This window comes from Tyto alba, unplaced genomic scaffold (assembly GCF_018691265.1).
Source record: "Tyto alba isolate M040663 unplaced genomic scaffold, T.alba_DEE_v4.0 Super-Scaffold_33, whole genome shotgun sequence".
NCBI lineage: Eukaryota > Metazoa > Chordata > Aves > Strigiformes > Tytonidae > Tyto > Tyto alba.
The window spans coordinates 17,162,383-17,177,210 of NW_024881308.1; the positions used below are offsets into that span (position 1 = coordinate 17,162,383).

The 14,828-nt window shown below is 64.6% G+C and overlaps 1 protein-coding gene across 4 annotated transcripts in view; it reads right to left on the bottom strand.

Annotated features, from left to right (window-relative positions):
• NOL4L (nucleolar protein 4 like) overlaps window positions 1-14,828 on the bottom strand; it is a 64,777-nt gene that overhangs the window by 5,851 nt on the left and 44,098 nt on the right. For all 4 annotated transcript variants that reach the window (XM_042800962.1, XM_042800961.1, XM_042800964.1 and 1 more), the window contains 5 exons: window positions 3,739-4,010; window positions 2,886-3,071; window positions 2,615-2,806; window positions 2,414-2,536; window positions 1,948-2,149 (listed from right to left, as the gene is read on the bottom strand). In XM_042800962.1, coding sequence (XP_042656896.1) covers window positions 1,948-2,149; window positions 2,414-2,536; window positions 2,615-2,806; window positions 2,886-3,071; window positions 3,739-4,010 — 975 coding nt within the window. The remainder of the gene's footprint in view (window positions 1-1,947; window positions 2,150-2,413; window positions 2,537-2,614; window positions 2,807-2,885; window positions 3,072-3,738; window positions 4,011-14,828) is intronic.

Sequence of the window (14,828 nt, forward strand, 5' to 3'; positions counted from 1 at the left end):
AGGTGGGACACGCGGGAAGGGGGAGCCGGGAGCGGGTGCCGCAGCGATTTCCAAACTGGGAGAGTTCAGCAGCCTCCCCGCCCCCCCCGAAACCAGGCGGGTCCCACTGGTGACCGGCGGCAGCAGGGGGGAGCACATCGCCCCGGGTGGGGAGGAAAGCGTCCAAGGAAAGCAACGCTGGAGCAGCAAATGCCGTGGGAGGAGAGGCACCAGCAGAGGACTTCCACGGCAGGCTAATCAGCACTGCAAGGGGAGGAGGGGAGGAGGAGGAGGAGGAGGAGGAGGAGGAGGAGGAGGAGGAGGAGGCGGCTGTCATGCAAAAGCAATTTCACTGGACAGAAAGGGCAGCAGTAAACGGAGCCCATTTCCTGGCTCACCAAGGGGGAAGGAGCTGGGAGTGGGGATGTGGGTTTGAGCAAGAATCGCCCGGGGGGGGCGTGGAGGGAGAAGACAGTTCTGGGCAGCAGAGCCCTGCGGGCTTTCTGCTCCCGGAGGGCGGGGAAGGCGCAGCTCCTCGCAGCCCTCCTCGCCAGCGCCACGGCTGAAGGACCGGGCAAGAGCTTGGGCAAACAGGGGAGAATCGTTGTGAAGCAGAGGTTTCAAAATCCATTAGAAAGAAGCAAGGCGCTGCTGCGTGCTGCTGCTGTGCGCTACACCCAGGGCCTGCCTGCTCCTCCCGGGGCATGTGCTGCTCGGGGAGGAACCACAGCGACCTCGGCCGTGGCTGCAAGGATTAGGGCTCAGCAGCTGGAGGCTGGGGTGGGATCTTTATTCAGGGTTAAGAAGCATTAGGAAGGGATGATAAGAGTTAATCCCAGACAGGCATCTCTCATGGCTCTGGAAATCACATCCTTCCAAATCCTCATTCCCCTCGGGGTGGGCAGGGCAGGAGCCCAGAGCGCACTGGGGCAAGTGAAGGCAACCCGGAGGTTGCCAAAGGACTGGCCGAGGGACTGGCTCCAGCCCCTCCTGCCACCGCTGCGGGAGGGCAAAGCCAGAGGGCTGCCCAAGGGGGGGACCCTCTGCCCCATCCCACAGCTCTGCCCCCCCGGCTGCTCCGCTCCCTTCGCCTGCTCCTGCCTCAGCCGTGCCCGCTCTCCCCCCGCCGTCCCGCCCCGCAGCCTCAGCCCTGTTTCCCGGCTGCTTTTCCTGCAGCCCCAGCCCCTCATCGCCCTCCCGAGCTGTGGCAGGAGCTGGCTGTGCCCCGGGTGCTGCTGCGGAGCCCCCGAACCTCACCAGCCCTGTCCCCGTCCCCATCCCTGTCTCCGAGAGCGGCTGACGCAGGGAAAGGAATGGCTCATACCAGTAATGAGATCAGGGCAGCGATAGGCGCCCGCTCCTGTTAATAATTAATAGCTGGTACAGATTCTCCTTTTTTTTTTTTTTTTTTTTTTTGAAGTGACACTCCTTCCCTCCACCTAGACTGTCCTTCCAAGTTCAGTTCAACAATTAACCGCCCACTGATGAGGCAAGCTGAGCAGCTGGGCAGAGGCGTCCGCCGGCTGCAGGGGCTTTGGGCGCAGCGCTGCGCAGGGGCAGAGGTGCTGCCGTGTCCGGGCCTGGCGGGAGCAGCCCGGGCCAGTCCCAGGTCCCAGGTCCCAGGTCCCAGGTCCCAGGTCCAGGTCCCAGGTCCCAGATCCCAGGTCCCAGGTCCCAGGTCCCAGGTCCCAGCTCCAGGTCCCAGGTCCCAGCTCAGGTCCCAGGTCCCAGGTCCCAGGTCTCAGGTCCCAGGTCCCAGGTCCCAGGTCAGGTCCCAGGTCCCAGCTCCAGCTCCAGGTCCCAGGTCCCAGTCCCAGCCCAGCTCCCAGCTCTCAGCTCCCAGCTCCCAGCTCCAAGCTCCCAGCTCCCAGCTCAGCCGCCCTGTGCAGGATGCCAGGGAGTGGGTGGCGATGGCTGCGTGGGCTCCCCGTGCCGCTGCCGGCCCCGGCGCAGCGTGTGGCCACTTACCGTTACTGTGGTTGCCCGTCTGGAGAGAGGCAGGGGGCTGCAGGCTGCCCCCCAGGGACCCGTAGCCACGGTAGCTGTAGTTCAGGCTTCCATTGATGTAGACTGGGTCTTGGGAGTAAGATGAAGCTGGCAGTGAGTAGGAGGAGTGGGTGATGGCTGTGGAGTCTCTGGAGTGCTGCTTGTCGAGAGCGATCGGCTCGTCCTGCGCGGGGGGAAACACAAACTTACCAGGGGACGCCTGGTCTGCCCCGGCCGCAGCGTGGCCAGCCCAAAGCGACGTCCCCGGCCCCGCCGGGCTGAGTCTCAGGACGCACCACGGCACGCCGCCCCCGCGGCCCTCTGACTTTCAGGAAGACTTTGAAAAACGCTTTGCCAAATCGCTCAGGAAGGTCTCTCCTTTTCCCCGCCCCGCCGCAGGGCGCCGTCGGCTCCGTCCCTCGCCCACCTCCGGCCGCGAGCACCGTACCTGGGAGGTCTGGTAGATCTCCAGCCGCATCCTCTTGGCTGCTTTCCGCGTTTCGCTCTCGCAGGCGGCGGCCAGGATGTTCTCCGCCATGGCCGAGGTCAGGTGCGGCGGCGTGGGCCTGGTCTGCGGAGACACAAGCAGAGAAGGCTCTCAGGGACCTGCTGCCCCGGGGCGGCGGCGAGCGGCGGGGCGGCCGCTCACCATCTCCATCCCGTTCTTCTTCATGCGGCGGCAGGACTTGAGGTAGGTGCGGATGCGCTTGCGCGCCCGCTCCTGGAACTCGGGGAACTGCCGGCTGCAGGACTCGATGATGGCCTGGATCTTCTCCTTGGGCTGCTTGGAGATGGGAACCATCCGGTCCAGGTTCTCATCCACGAAAAGGCGCACGAACATCTGCAAAGGAGAAGACGGACGGTGGGAACACCAAGACAGGAGGTGGGTGGGCTCCCCGGCCCCGCGGAGCCCTCCTTACATTGAAGGCCTTTAGCCTCTCCGGGTCCATCCCCTCCGAGTCATTTATCTTATCGTTGTCCTCGTGGTCATCGTGGTCATCATCATCCTCGTCGGCCGTGGGGGCCCTGCCGACGGTCAGGTCCTCGGGGCAGCCGCTCACCTCCGTCTTGATGGAGTCGTAGCTGCCGGAGCTGTACGGCGGGGACTGAGAGGAGACGGGGGTTACCAGGAGCAGCGCCCAGGGCCGCGAGGGAAAAGCCCCTTCCCTTGGCTTGCTGCTGCTGCCCCCGGGCGCCAGCTCCCGCCTGCTCGGGGCAGGGGGGGACGTGGTGGCCTCAGGGAGCCTGCGACGGTGGGGGCCGTGGCCCTGCCTGACCCCGTGGGAAACGCCGCCCCGACCCGGCGGGGATGGATGGATGGATGGATGGATGGATGGATGGATGGATGGATGGATGGATGGATGGGCTCCTCCGCGCACGGCGGCGGCAGCGGCACAGCCGGTCAGGGGCGAGGTGAGCCCACTGCAGAGCCCCAGCTCCGGGGCAGGGCGGGGAGTGGGGGATACCCCCGGCTCTCCCCAACCAGCCCTCCCTCTGCCCACCGCTCACCCGGCGCTCACGCTGACTTCTGCCCAAGGTTGGAGGGCGGTGGCGGGCGCGCGCGGCGCCCGTCCGTCCTTCCCTCCCGACAAGGGGACGGCTCCCCGCCCTGCTGCCCCCCTCTCCCGCCTTCCCGTGCGGGGGCAGGAGCTGTGTCCCTGCCTGGCCTCGGGCACCCCACCCGTGCGGTCACCCCGCCGTGCCCCGTGCCCGGCTCCGGCCAGGGACGCGCGGCCGTCCCGTCTCGCCCAGCCCCGGCAGCCCGGGCCGTACCTCCGCCGTGGTCTTCACCCCGTACTTGACCCTGCTGCGCAGCCCGTCGGCGCTGCAGCTGTCCGACTGGTAGGAAGGGGTGACGTGGGCAGGCGCGAGTTTGTCGCAGAGGTTGATGGGCTGGTCGTCGGCGGAGGCGGTGAAGTCCATGGGGGCCGCGGTGCCATTCCCGTTCATTTCGGGGAAGGCGCTGTCGCCCTGCGTGCTGCTGGAGGTGGAGGGGTTCAGGGTGGAGGAGCCATTCCCGCTGCAGCTCTCTGACGAGGAGTCATCTGCAAGGAAGGATGCGCCGTCACCCCCCCCCCCGCGGTGGCTCTCCCCTCCGCGGTCCCAGCCTCCCCCCGAGCCCACCCAAGGGACCACCGGCACGGGCAACGCGGGTTCGTGCCGCTGCGCCAAAAGCCCCTGCCCGGCCGGGGCCGCTCCGAGCTCACTGGGTGGGTGAGCGGCCGCACGTGCCGCCGGGAGCCGGGCCGGCACAGCCGCGCTTCGGGCGCTGGGATGCAGCAGCTGGAGGTACAGCCACTGGCGCCCGGGGGTTGCCGGGCCATCGTCGCACAGCTCCGCTCCCGCGGCCACCCCCGAGCCCCGCGCCCAGGGCCACCGGTTCCCCTGGGAGGTGGCGGTCCCCACGGCTCCACCCGGGGCCGCAGTGCCTGGGCTTGAATAAGAACTTTGGAATTTGGTCCTTTTCGGTTTCTGTTTGCATTGCAGGGAGGAGAAAGGGGCATTGCCTCTCCCCGCCGCCTCCCGGCGCGGTCCTCCCGGCCCAGTTTGGCGCTGGGTGCGGTGGGAGGTGACGAGCTCCAGCGCCGGCGGCTTGGGGACACGCTGCTCCGTGGAGTGCTGGGGCGTGGGGATGGCACGCGAGGATGGGCTCGCTTGGGTGGGAAAACCCCGAGTTCGTGGGGCCTGGAAGCGGCGTTAGGAGCTCTGTTTGGAGCGGGCACGCTGCTGCGGGGTGGGGGGCAGGAGCCACACCGATGTCCCTCCTGTCCCACTCAAAGCCCAAGCGACCTCCTACACCTTACGTGGACACTCCTGCCTCCCCGTTTCCACGCACCCCGGAGCCATCCCCACAGCAGCCCCACGGCCACCACGTTCCCCCGCCACACGAAGAGGCAAAGCCCGTGGCCCTGCGGGGTGTGGGGGGGTGTCCCAGCCTCGGCGCTGCCACAAACACCCAGCTCCTGCTCGGTTACGTTCACACCCCCAGGTCCTGGCACCGTCCCCCTGCCCGTGCCCAGCTCCGAAGAACCACCCGGCCGTGCCCGGCGCTGCCAGCACCCAGCCCTGCCTGCACCCGGCCGAAGAGCCCAGCCCCGGGGCCAGGCACGACATTTTCAAACCGCTCAGCCCGTTTCCCCTTTCCCTCCCCCTCGCTGCAGTAAATCCTTTATTTCATTAGGTGCCTCCGCGAGAGGGAAAGGGCGAAGCACGTGGGGAGCCGCTTCCTGCGCGAGCGTGCGCCGGGCGGCGAACAAAGAAGCTGCCGGCAGCGACAAGCAGATGGCGATCCCCGCGCCCGGCGCAGGACAATGGGCTGGGGCTGCGGGGTGGCCCCGGCACACGGGTGCCAGGCCCAAAGGTGTGCGGGCGCGGGGCGGCGGGACGGTGCCCGGCTGCTGCCGCCCACCCTCCTCCTCCTCCTCCTCGCCCCCCGCCCCGCCGGCACCCACGGGAAACTTTAAGGAGAGGCTCGGCGAGCGCTCCCGCGACCCTGCAGCAGCGCGGGGCTTTGTATCCCTTCAAATAAACAGATTTGAGGACACTCGGGGCATCCAAGCCGGCCACGGGGGGCTGCTGCCGCGTGTCCCCAGCCACCCTGCCATCGGTGCCAGCGCTCCCTGCCCGGCCTCACGCCTGTGCCAAGGCTGCTCCCGGCCCTGCAAGCCCCTAAATTAAAAGGTCCCCACCCCAGCTCCCCGCTCGGCAGAGCTCCCTCCCCTCCTTTCCCCTGCACTGATCCACTTACTCGTCTGAGCAGTGAGCAGAGCTGACCTAATCCCCGGGGTGGTGTTTATGTGCCGGGTGCCCCAGGCCAGTGGCACAGGCGTCACCGTCCCGGCACGGGGCTGGCTCCAGGCAGCAGCCCGTGGTCCGGCTGGGGCTGAGCGCTGGCTCTGTGTGCCAGGGATTGCGGGGCTCGGGGGGGGGGGTCAGCAGCCAGCGCTACCCTGGGGCACCCCCCGAGCTGCCCCCGGGCACCAGCTCCAGCCTCCCATCCCCGCGCCGCAGCGGTGGGGCTCTGGCAAGCGGCTGCAGCCCAGACCGTGGCACTGCCACCTCCCCACCCGCCCCGTCCCAGGGCACTGGGGGCACTGGATGCTCTGGGGCCCCCCGTGGGTTTTGCTCTCCAGCACTGGCTCAGCTCCCACACCAGCACGTGCTGCTGTGCCCCGGCTCGGCCGCGGCCCCGGGCAGGTGGCTGCGGGCACGGAGGGAGAGGCCTCGGGATGGCGGCCGGCCCTCCCTCCCCCTGCTCTGCTCTCTGCGCCAGGAGAGACGGGGCTCCCAGAGGGAGGCTCCAGCCTCATCCAGCGATGCCTCTCAGCAGGATTAAGGAGAATTATTCCCGAGCGCGGAGGCACGAGCCGCGCGCCCGGGCGCAGCCACAGCAAGAGCGGCGGTGCCGCAGGGGCAGTCGGCGCCCGTCCCTCAGGCCGATGGCAGGGACCCCCTGCCAGCAGCTCGGGGTGGCAGCCACCCCCCGGCATGGCTGCCTGCACAGAGCGGGGGCCGGGGGCCCTCCATGCCACGAAACCCCCGCCAGGCAAGGGGCAGCAGGACGGGCATTACCTGGAGGAGGACTGTGTAGGCGCCTTGAGCATCCCCAATCTGCCCCGGACGTCCCCAACGTGCCCCGGGCACCCCTGCATGGTTCTGAGCATCCCCAACCTGCCCTGAGCAGCCCCAATCTTCATTAAACACCCCCACTCCGCCCTGGGCATCCCGCTCTGCCCTCGCCCATCCACCTCCAGCCCCCCTGCAGCCCCCCCAGCTCCGTCCCCGGTCCCTGCAGCTCCCGTCCCCATCGGCAGTGCCAGTCCCACACTGGCTGCTCACACCGACAAGGCTCCTGGGGGTGAGGTCTGGACCCCCATCCCCAACTTCTCGATGTCTTGGGTTTTCTTTTGTGTTGCACAAAACACACAGAGCAGCTGCAAATTAGGTTTCTACCCGACTCTGCTGCATTTACAAACCTTGGGTTTGCTACTGCCAAAACCCATTGAAAACAAAGAGGAGGATGTCTCGAGGAACCTGTCCAGGTGGCATAAGAAAATGAAATGGGAATCTAACGTAATGGGACCAGAACCTACTTAAAGAACAATTTAGTTTAAACCAAGGATGAACATAAGTAAATAACAAGGTCTGTAGACCCACTAGCTACAGATAATTTTCTAATTTCCACATTTTTACAGGTTATACTTCCCCAGAAGCGCTGCATATAAAGTGGTGGATTCATCTCAGTCTTGTGAACAGAGAAATGGCCACGAATTCAGATTGCCAAGGTCCTCGGGTCTGACCAGGAATGGCCTCAGCCAACTGAAACCCACAGATGGGCTCGGGAGGGAGCGCTGCGTTCTCCCGGCTGGCGTGGACAGGCCGGGGCCAGGGTCCCCCAGGAGCTTCGCTGGGGCATCTCCAGCCCGTGGGCAGCCCCGAGCGGCAACTGGGGTGCCCCACAGCGAAGCGGGACCTGGGCAAGAGGGAGCAGGAGCCCCCCCCCCGGCCTTGGGTGCTGGGATGGAGTTTAGGCTCCTGCTCTGCAGCAGGACCTGGGGAGCGGCGGGGCCGTGTTGGCTGCGCTCCCGGAGAATCACCGTTTTGGTAAAACCCACCAAACTTCTGAGCTTGGAGAGGTTTTCTGCCGACTCCCAGTGTGTGTGAGAGCAGGGCTCCGGCAGCAGCAGGCGAGCAAGGCCAGGCTGTGCCGCCATGAATATATTCATTATCAACCAGCACGAGCCTGGTGCGCTCCCTGCTCGCGGCTGGAGCTTGGCTGCGCGAGGAGCCCCTCTAATGAGGATAATTGGGAGCCCCCTGCTCCACCCCCGCGCCCTAATTGAAGCAGATGGAACTGTAAAAACAATGTCACTTCTAACCGGTTTGATCTTTCGGTTGGAAAACGGAGGATTTCGTGCTCCTGTTTAATCCCCTGGAGTCGGGGTTCCACGGGATGGAGGTGGAGGAGAGCCCGGCACTGTGCGGGGGGACGCCGGGGAGCCCGGCGAGGCTGCCCGGCCCCGAGGCCGCCGGGGCTCTGCCCACTGAGGAAGGAGCCCACGGGGAAGCTGCCTCACGCCTCTGCCGCGGCCTCGGCATCTCCCCGGCGGTGCCCAGCCCCGGAGAGCGAGAGGCAAAATGGCTTCTTGGGCCGCGGTGCTGGGGGAGGAGGGGATCAGTCACTTATTAAATGAATTAATCAGGGCTCAGCGTTTTCATTTTGAAGAGGCTGCTGGATTATCCTTGATTTCTGTGGCGCTGGATTTGCGGAGATCAGGAGGGGAAGGGGCGATTTCCAACACCTGCTCCCCGGGAGATTTTACGGCGGGGAAGTGGTTGGGTTTAACGTCTCTGTCGGCGAAGGCCACCGCACCGCTCTCCAAAGGCAGAGTTAAAGATGAATGGGGCAAATTGTTCCTCCTCCTGTCACATCTCCAGAGCGGAGACAAAACCTCTTTTGACTCAGAAAACAATGAGCTTATGTAAGAGCCAGCGGCCCACGGAAACCTCGCCGCAGCCCCGCACCGCGTGGCAGGCCAGGGGCTGCCCGGCCCTGCCCCATCGCAGCGGGACCCCCGGCCGCTGCCCGCCTGCCTGCGCGGCTCCGGGCGCTGCGGCCACCCCCGTGTCCCACCGGTGACCCTCAGTCCCCCGTGGACTGCCACGGAGCCACCGGACAGGAGGCTGCTGCTCCCACCCGAGCCTCCCCATCGGTACCCGGAGGGGACTGTCCTGGTCCCACCCCGCCGTGGCACTGGCCGTGGCAGGAGGGTGCGGAGCATCCCACCGCCGCCCGCCTGCAACAACAGCCAGGAAGATGAAAAGTGCCATAAATTATTCACTCACAAAAGAGACGAGAAGGGGGAAGAAGGGGAGGAGGAAAGCCTGCGAGGAAGGGATACTTAATACAAATTAGAGAGACCGAGTGGGAACGGGGGGCCCCGTGGGGGGCCACGGCTGGGCGGCAGTGCCGCGTTCATTAGGCACAAGCGCCCGGCGCCCCGGGGCTCCTGCACCCACGGCTGGGTGGTGAGCGGCAGGAGAGGCCCCGGCGCCGCACACGGCCGGGGCACGAAGCCCGTTTTCTCCAGGTCCTGCCCAGCTGATTGCCTCCGAGATGCATAAAGAAGAGAAAAGAAATGTCGCCGGGGACTGCGGCGCGGTGGGGCTGGCCCGTGTCCAGTTAAGGCGCTCTATTTCCTGTCTTCCTTCGTTAATGCAAACCTCGTTATGTCCCAGACAAAGTGTCCACCCTCCGCACCCCCTCCCCGGGTCCCTGCCTTCGACCACAGCCCTTGACGAGCCAGACATCTGGCCCGGCCGGACACAATGCGCGTCCGCAGGCAAGCTCGGCCAGACAAGGCAGCGCTGTGCGGCCGGCTCCCCCTCCCTCGGCATGAAAGGTGCCCGGTGCCGTCTCCCCCCGGCTCTGCTGCCCAGCCCCGGGGAGCAGCTCCCTCCAGCACCGGGGCCTCACCGCGCCGGCCCCACGATGGACGTTTTCCCACGCACCCAAGCTCGGCAGCTGCAGAAAGCTGCCTGGCCACAAACACGCTCTGCCGCTCGGTTCTCTCTTCTCCTCCTGACCCCCCCCCCGCCCCTCCCACCGCAGCTCCTCTGGCCGCCCGGCCGCTCGAAGGGTGCGGGAGCCAGGATCTGGCCCTCGGCAGGGAAGGAGGTGGCACAGACCAAGGTTCTCCTTGTGCCACTGCCGCTGGCAGCCACCCGGATCCCGGCGGAGGGAGGGGACACGCCGCAGCCGCCGCCGGGCACTGCCTCTCCCCACGCCAAACAAACGGGTTTGGTGGCTCCGGGCAGGATTCAGGCTGAGCTGGTGCCTCCAGTGCAGACCTGCCACCGGAGAGACCCTGCTGCCCACCCCCAGTCCTGCGGGCAGGACAGAGGGGGGGACCGTCCCCAAGCCACCGGGCTCCGCACCCCTCCCAGGCAAGGGACGCACCGCGGGGCTCCCCCTGCTCACCCCTTTGGCTGGGGGCGCTCAGTTTGGGGAGGGAGGCGAGGGCAGAGGCAGCGCTGGCCGCCCAGCAGCCTGGTGCTCCGCTCAGCTCCAGACCAAGGGAGGGTGTCTGTGTGTGTGTGTCCCCCCCGCCAAAAAAACTCTGCTCCGTGCACCAGCAGGATGAACCGAGCGACTCGGCCGAGCTCGCGCAGAGATCAGTGCCACAGGCCGGCGAGGCCACCGCGGCCCCACTGCACCGCCGAGCCGGGCAGCAGGGCGGGACAGCTCTTCAAAAGGGGCCGAACGGAGGGGGGTTATCGCTGGCGAGGGCCTTTGCTCGGGAGGAGCTGGCGTGACCGGGAACGGAGCCGCCAGCCCCGACCGCTCAGGCAAAGGCGGGGACGCGCTTGCTGCTTTTTGCCGCAGGGACAGCCCGGTGTGGGGACACCCGGGGGACAGAGAAATATATGCCTAAGAAAAGTAAGATAAGGTCACATCTAGCTGTCGCAAGGCCTGGGTGCTGGTCCTAGTCTCGTTCAAGGCTCCAAGCGAGGGCTTCTGGGAGGGTGAAATCCAACACCGGCGCAAGAAGCCCTGAGAACAGGGAGGATTTTGCAGCCTGGGATAAGGAAGGGGCTTGGGGCTTGCAGACCACCTCTTGCACTGGCCAGTGTCAGACGGGTCTGTGCGTCTGCTCTGGGTGGCAAAAATGCGTCTGTGTTCACCTGGAGCGGGGCCGGGGCTGGCCGAGGGGAACCGGGAACCGCACGACACTCGGTGCTGCCTGCTGTAAGTGACCCTGCCAGGGGAGGCGAGGAGGGTGCCATCGCCCCACGGGCGGGCACCGGCTGCCGGGGAGGTGCAGGTGAGGAGCGGGGTGTCCCGGCTGCCCTGGGGCCGGAGCCCGGGGGGGGTTCCTGCAGGCAGGAGCTGGGCTGGCTGTGCGGGCCCGGGCCTGGCTGCTGCTCTGCACTTGGCAAGAGGGCTGCTCTCTCCCCAGAAAGCGCCCTGCGAGGCCGGTGCATCGGGGAACCCGGTGATGGGCAGCACGTCGTGGGCACCTGGCCAAAGAACGGCGGTGTGACCCGGAGCTGCGGGACGCGTGCCATGCCAGAAGAGAGACTGCTGTGCTGGGGACAGCTCGGTGCTGTCCCTGCCCGGCCCAGGGCTGGGTGGCCAGAGGAGTGACCTGCTCTACCTGCTCCGGGGACGGTGTCCTGAAATAACGACTGCCTGCACGCCCTGAGGACCCTTCTTGGAGCACTCCTGAGGGATGTCCCCAACACCCAGGAGCCTTCCCAGCCAGCCACCTCCAGGGACGCCCCCGTGGAACGTGGGCCTTCGCCATTAAGCAGGTTAAGAAAGTCCTTTCGCCAAGGTCTGGATTAGCCACTGCTGCTCCAGGCAGAAGGGGCTCAGCGGGGACTCTGCCACCCAAGTGAGGACTGCACGCAGGGACCTCAGCTGGAAGGGGATCTGTCCCACCGCAGTGCCACGAAGCAACCCCACAGCCCCCATGCAGGGAAGGTAGATCTTACACCCAAGAGCTCTCCCTGCTCTTCAGAAGGGTCGGGCAGGGCGGGCTGAGGAGCAGCAACCCCTGCCCGTGGGCTGCGCGCTGCTCCCAGGCGATGGAGCAGGATGCGTGGCCAGGGACAAGGCAAAACGTACCCTATTAGCGGGCAAGTCAGAGGTGTCTTCTACATTAGTTCAAGAGTTTTGCCATGTCACACACACCGGGGTTTCGGGGGTTTGCCTCCTGCTTTCTTCTCAAGGGCACAGCCCTCGCCAGCGGGTCACAGCGTCCCCGTGGTGGGACACCCCGCTCGGCCCCACGCACCCGACCAAACTGGGAGGTTTCATGAAGCTGCGCTCGCCTGTGGATGCGGGCGGGCTCTGAAGACAGCCAGACTCCAGCTCAAAGTGCTGCAGCAAGAGAGGGCCGGGCACCGGGACTGTGCTCAGCCGGGTGCGGGCACGGGATGCCAGCAGGGACAGCGACGGGCACAGGGGACAGCGAGACAGCGCAGCACTCGGGGTCCCTTTGCTCCCAACACGTGCCGGCTCCCACAGACGTGTCCCTCCAGGATGTCCTGCACAATAGCTCCGCTTCAGCAGCAAAGAGTTTGTGTTGATCTTGCTGCCGCTTTGGGTAGCCGCCGGCTTCCTGCGGCCACGTACGCTGTGAGCAACATCCGACGGGGAAGGGATGTTGCAGGGAGCCTCACGTTTTCCGTGCTGAGGCCCGCAGGATGAGTAACAAAGGAAAATGGAAGGGGCGAGTGTGTGTGTGCGTCGGCGTCGCCGCTCAGAGCTGGCCGGGGTGTCCCGCGTCCCGCCGTGCGCCCACCGACCCAGCGGGACCCCGGCTCTGCTGCCGATGCTCTCCCCACGGTGCCTTCTCTGCCCCTCACCCCCTGAAGTCATTAAGTCTAATTTGTCCTCCCTGCTGTTCCGAGGGCTGACGCTGGTCGCAGCCTGGCTCTACTGGGCCAAGGTTTCTGGGCACGGAGACAAAAGAAGGTGTTGGCTTTCGCTCTAGCTGCTTTTTAGCTCTCTGAAGATTTAGCAGATACCTGCGTATCAAAGCATGGGGTGAGGGTTCCCCGCTCTCCCATCTCTCTGGGTTTCACACCGCTCTGCTCGTATGCCACAGGAGAGCGTTTGCTCCTCCCAGGCCTCTGAAAGACCTGGACTTGCTGCTTCAGGACTTTAAACGAGACTTTTTTAACAAGCGTGTCAGACGATACTGCTCTCCGACGAGGCAACTCTTCATTAAAACTTTATACTTTAGGAAGCCTTTCATCACAGAAGACACACTCCAAGCATCCCGCCCGTTGGATAGCAGCAGGTGGGAGCAATTTCGTAACTCAGAAGGATTTCCAAAGGGAGGAGAGTACCAAGTCTGAACAAGGTCCCGACCGAAGGAGACGGCGTGTGACCGGACCCCTCTGCAGCACCGGGACACTGGGAGCTGAGCCCAGCCTGGCTGCTGGGGCGGTGCAGGGCTCGCTGTGGCACCGGCTGCATCTCCCACAGCTGATGGAAGGAGGCTGGGACTCTGCGGGGCACGCTGGATGTGGATAAACAGCCCGTTTTGGCGTGGAGTCCCAGGACCAGACCCGGCGCAGGCACCCTGTGCAGGGCACCTCGGCCAGCGAGGCTCCAAGGAGCACGCAGTTCACACGGGCTGGTTACTCACAGTTAAATGATTTCCTTAGGAAAGTCTTGCATGTGCCCAGCCTTAGCAAGCCAGCGTGAACCTGGCAAAACACATTTGCTTCCAAAAAAAAAAAAGAGCTTTCATGGGTCGAGAGAAGAGGAAACTGCAGAGTGCTCGACGCTTTGATTCATGCACATTCCCTTCCCCGCGCCAGCGATTTGCCTTTCCTCCCGCGACGTGCTCCTCTGCTCCGTGCTCCTCTCCTTGAACTGCCCGCTGCCCCCCTGGCTTGCCTGGCTCACTCCATCGTCCCTCTTCCCATCTCAGCCTCGTATGTGCTTCAGTCCTGGGTGGGAGCCTTGGTTTGGCAGAGGGACTGACATGAGGCCTTTCACCCCACCAGCATTAGCCTCTATTTTAGAGCTCCAATACAGGACACGGACATTCACCACAGTGACAAAACCTCTTTTCAGTCCCATAAAATCCCTCCTGAAGTACGACAACCTGGTGGAAATCCCAATCCCCAGCTTCTTCTTGATGGGTCTCGTTAGTAACCGTGGGCTTGGCTTGCTTACCCCTCGACTCCACCACTTCTGATCCGCCAAAGTCTACCTGGTTTAGCCTTCTGCCGACCCCGGGGACAGCCTGGGTCACTTGCATTCCTCACAAAAAGGAAGGGACTATTTGTGCTTTATTGCTCACCACTGAACCTTACAAAAGAAATTAAAGAAGCCAAGAAGGGCCCCAAAGAGGACACCTGCTTCTGAAGTAAAACCACAGGACATGAAAAATCAGACACATTTCCTAAAGAGGGAGAGAGAGAGTGAGGATTTAGCTGTAGTGAGAACATCTTCATTTGCCTAAATACCCGAGTCCCTTATTAAATTACTGTCCTGTTGAATAAGTGTTCAGCAAAGGGATCAAAACCGTGTCATTCTAGATTGTAAATGAGACGTGGGAATTCAGTGGGGCGGGACAAGTCACAAGCCCAAAATGTCCCGACAGGAGAGTGGCCAAGTCGAGGGGGTACGGAGAGACCCGGCCAGGCCACGGGTGTGAGAGGCAGCGCCTGCCCGGGGCGAGGGGCGCAGCCTGGCCCCGAAGAGCCGAATGTGCCTGAGGTGAGCAGCTCTGTTACCACCAAAACGCCCTTCCTCCGGCCAGGGCCCCGCTGCCAGGCCCCGCGCGAGCCCAAGTGTCACTGCCTGTCCCGCCACCGGGACGTGGGGCAGCACAGGCAGGTTTCACACCCTCACCAAGGCTGCCTGACTCCGGGGCTGGTGCTAGTTAGTTAAAACCAGCCGCTTCCCAAGGCTGCAGCTTTGCAATAGAAACTCAAGTGCCACAGCGTGCTGGACTGAAGAGAGCAGTGTCCCTGCTGTCCCTGCTGTCCCTGCCACTGGCCACACAAGCAGCTTAAAGCCACGCCGGGGAGACCTGCCAGCACAAAAGCCCTTTCTTTCCTCCGGGGTGGTTTTCCTGTCCCCTTTTTTAAAGCAGCACCGACGCAGCCCAGGCTGTCCCTCAACTCCTGCGCTCCCTTCCCGCTCTCCCAGCAGCAGCCGGGCTGGGGACAATGAGGGATTCAGGCTCTCGAGCAAAAGCCGGTAACAGTCCAACCACCGAAACCTTCCAAGCATCACCGAGATGAACCCTGACCCCGAACTCGTACTTCTACCATTTATTTACTTGCTCTTTTATTTTAAACCAGCATGTTTCGCAGAAGTAACGCACCACCTC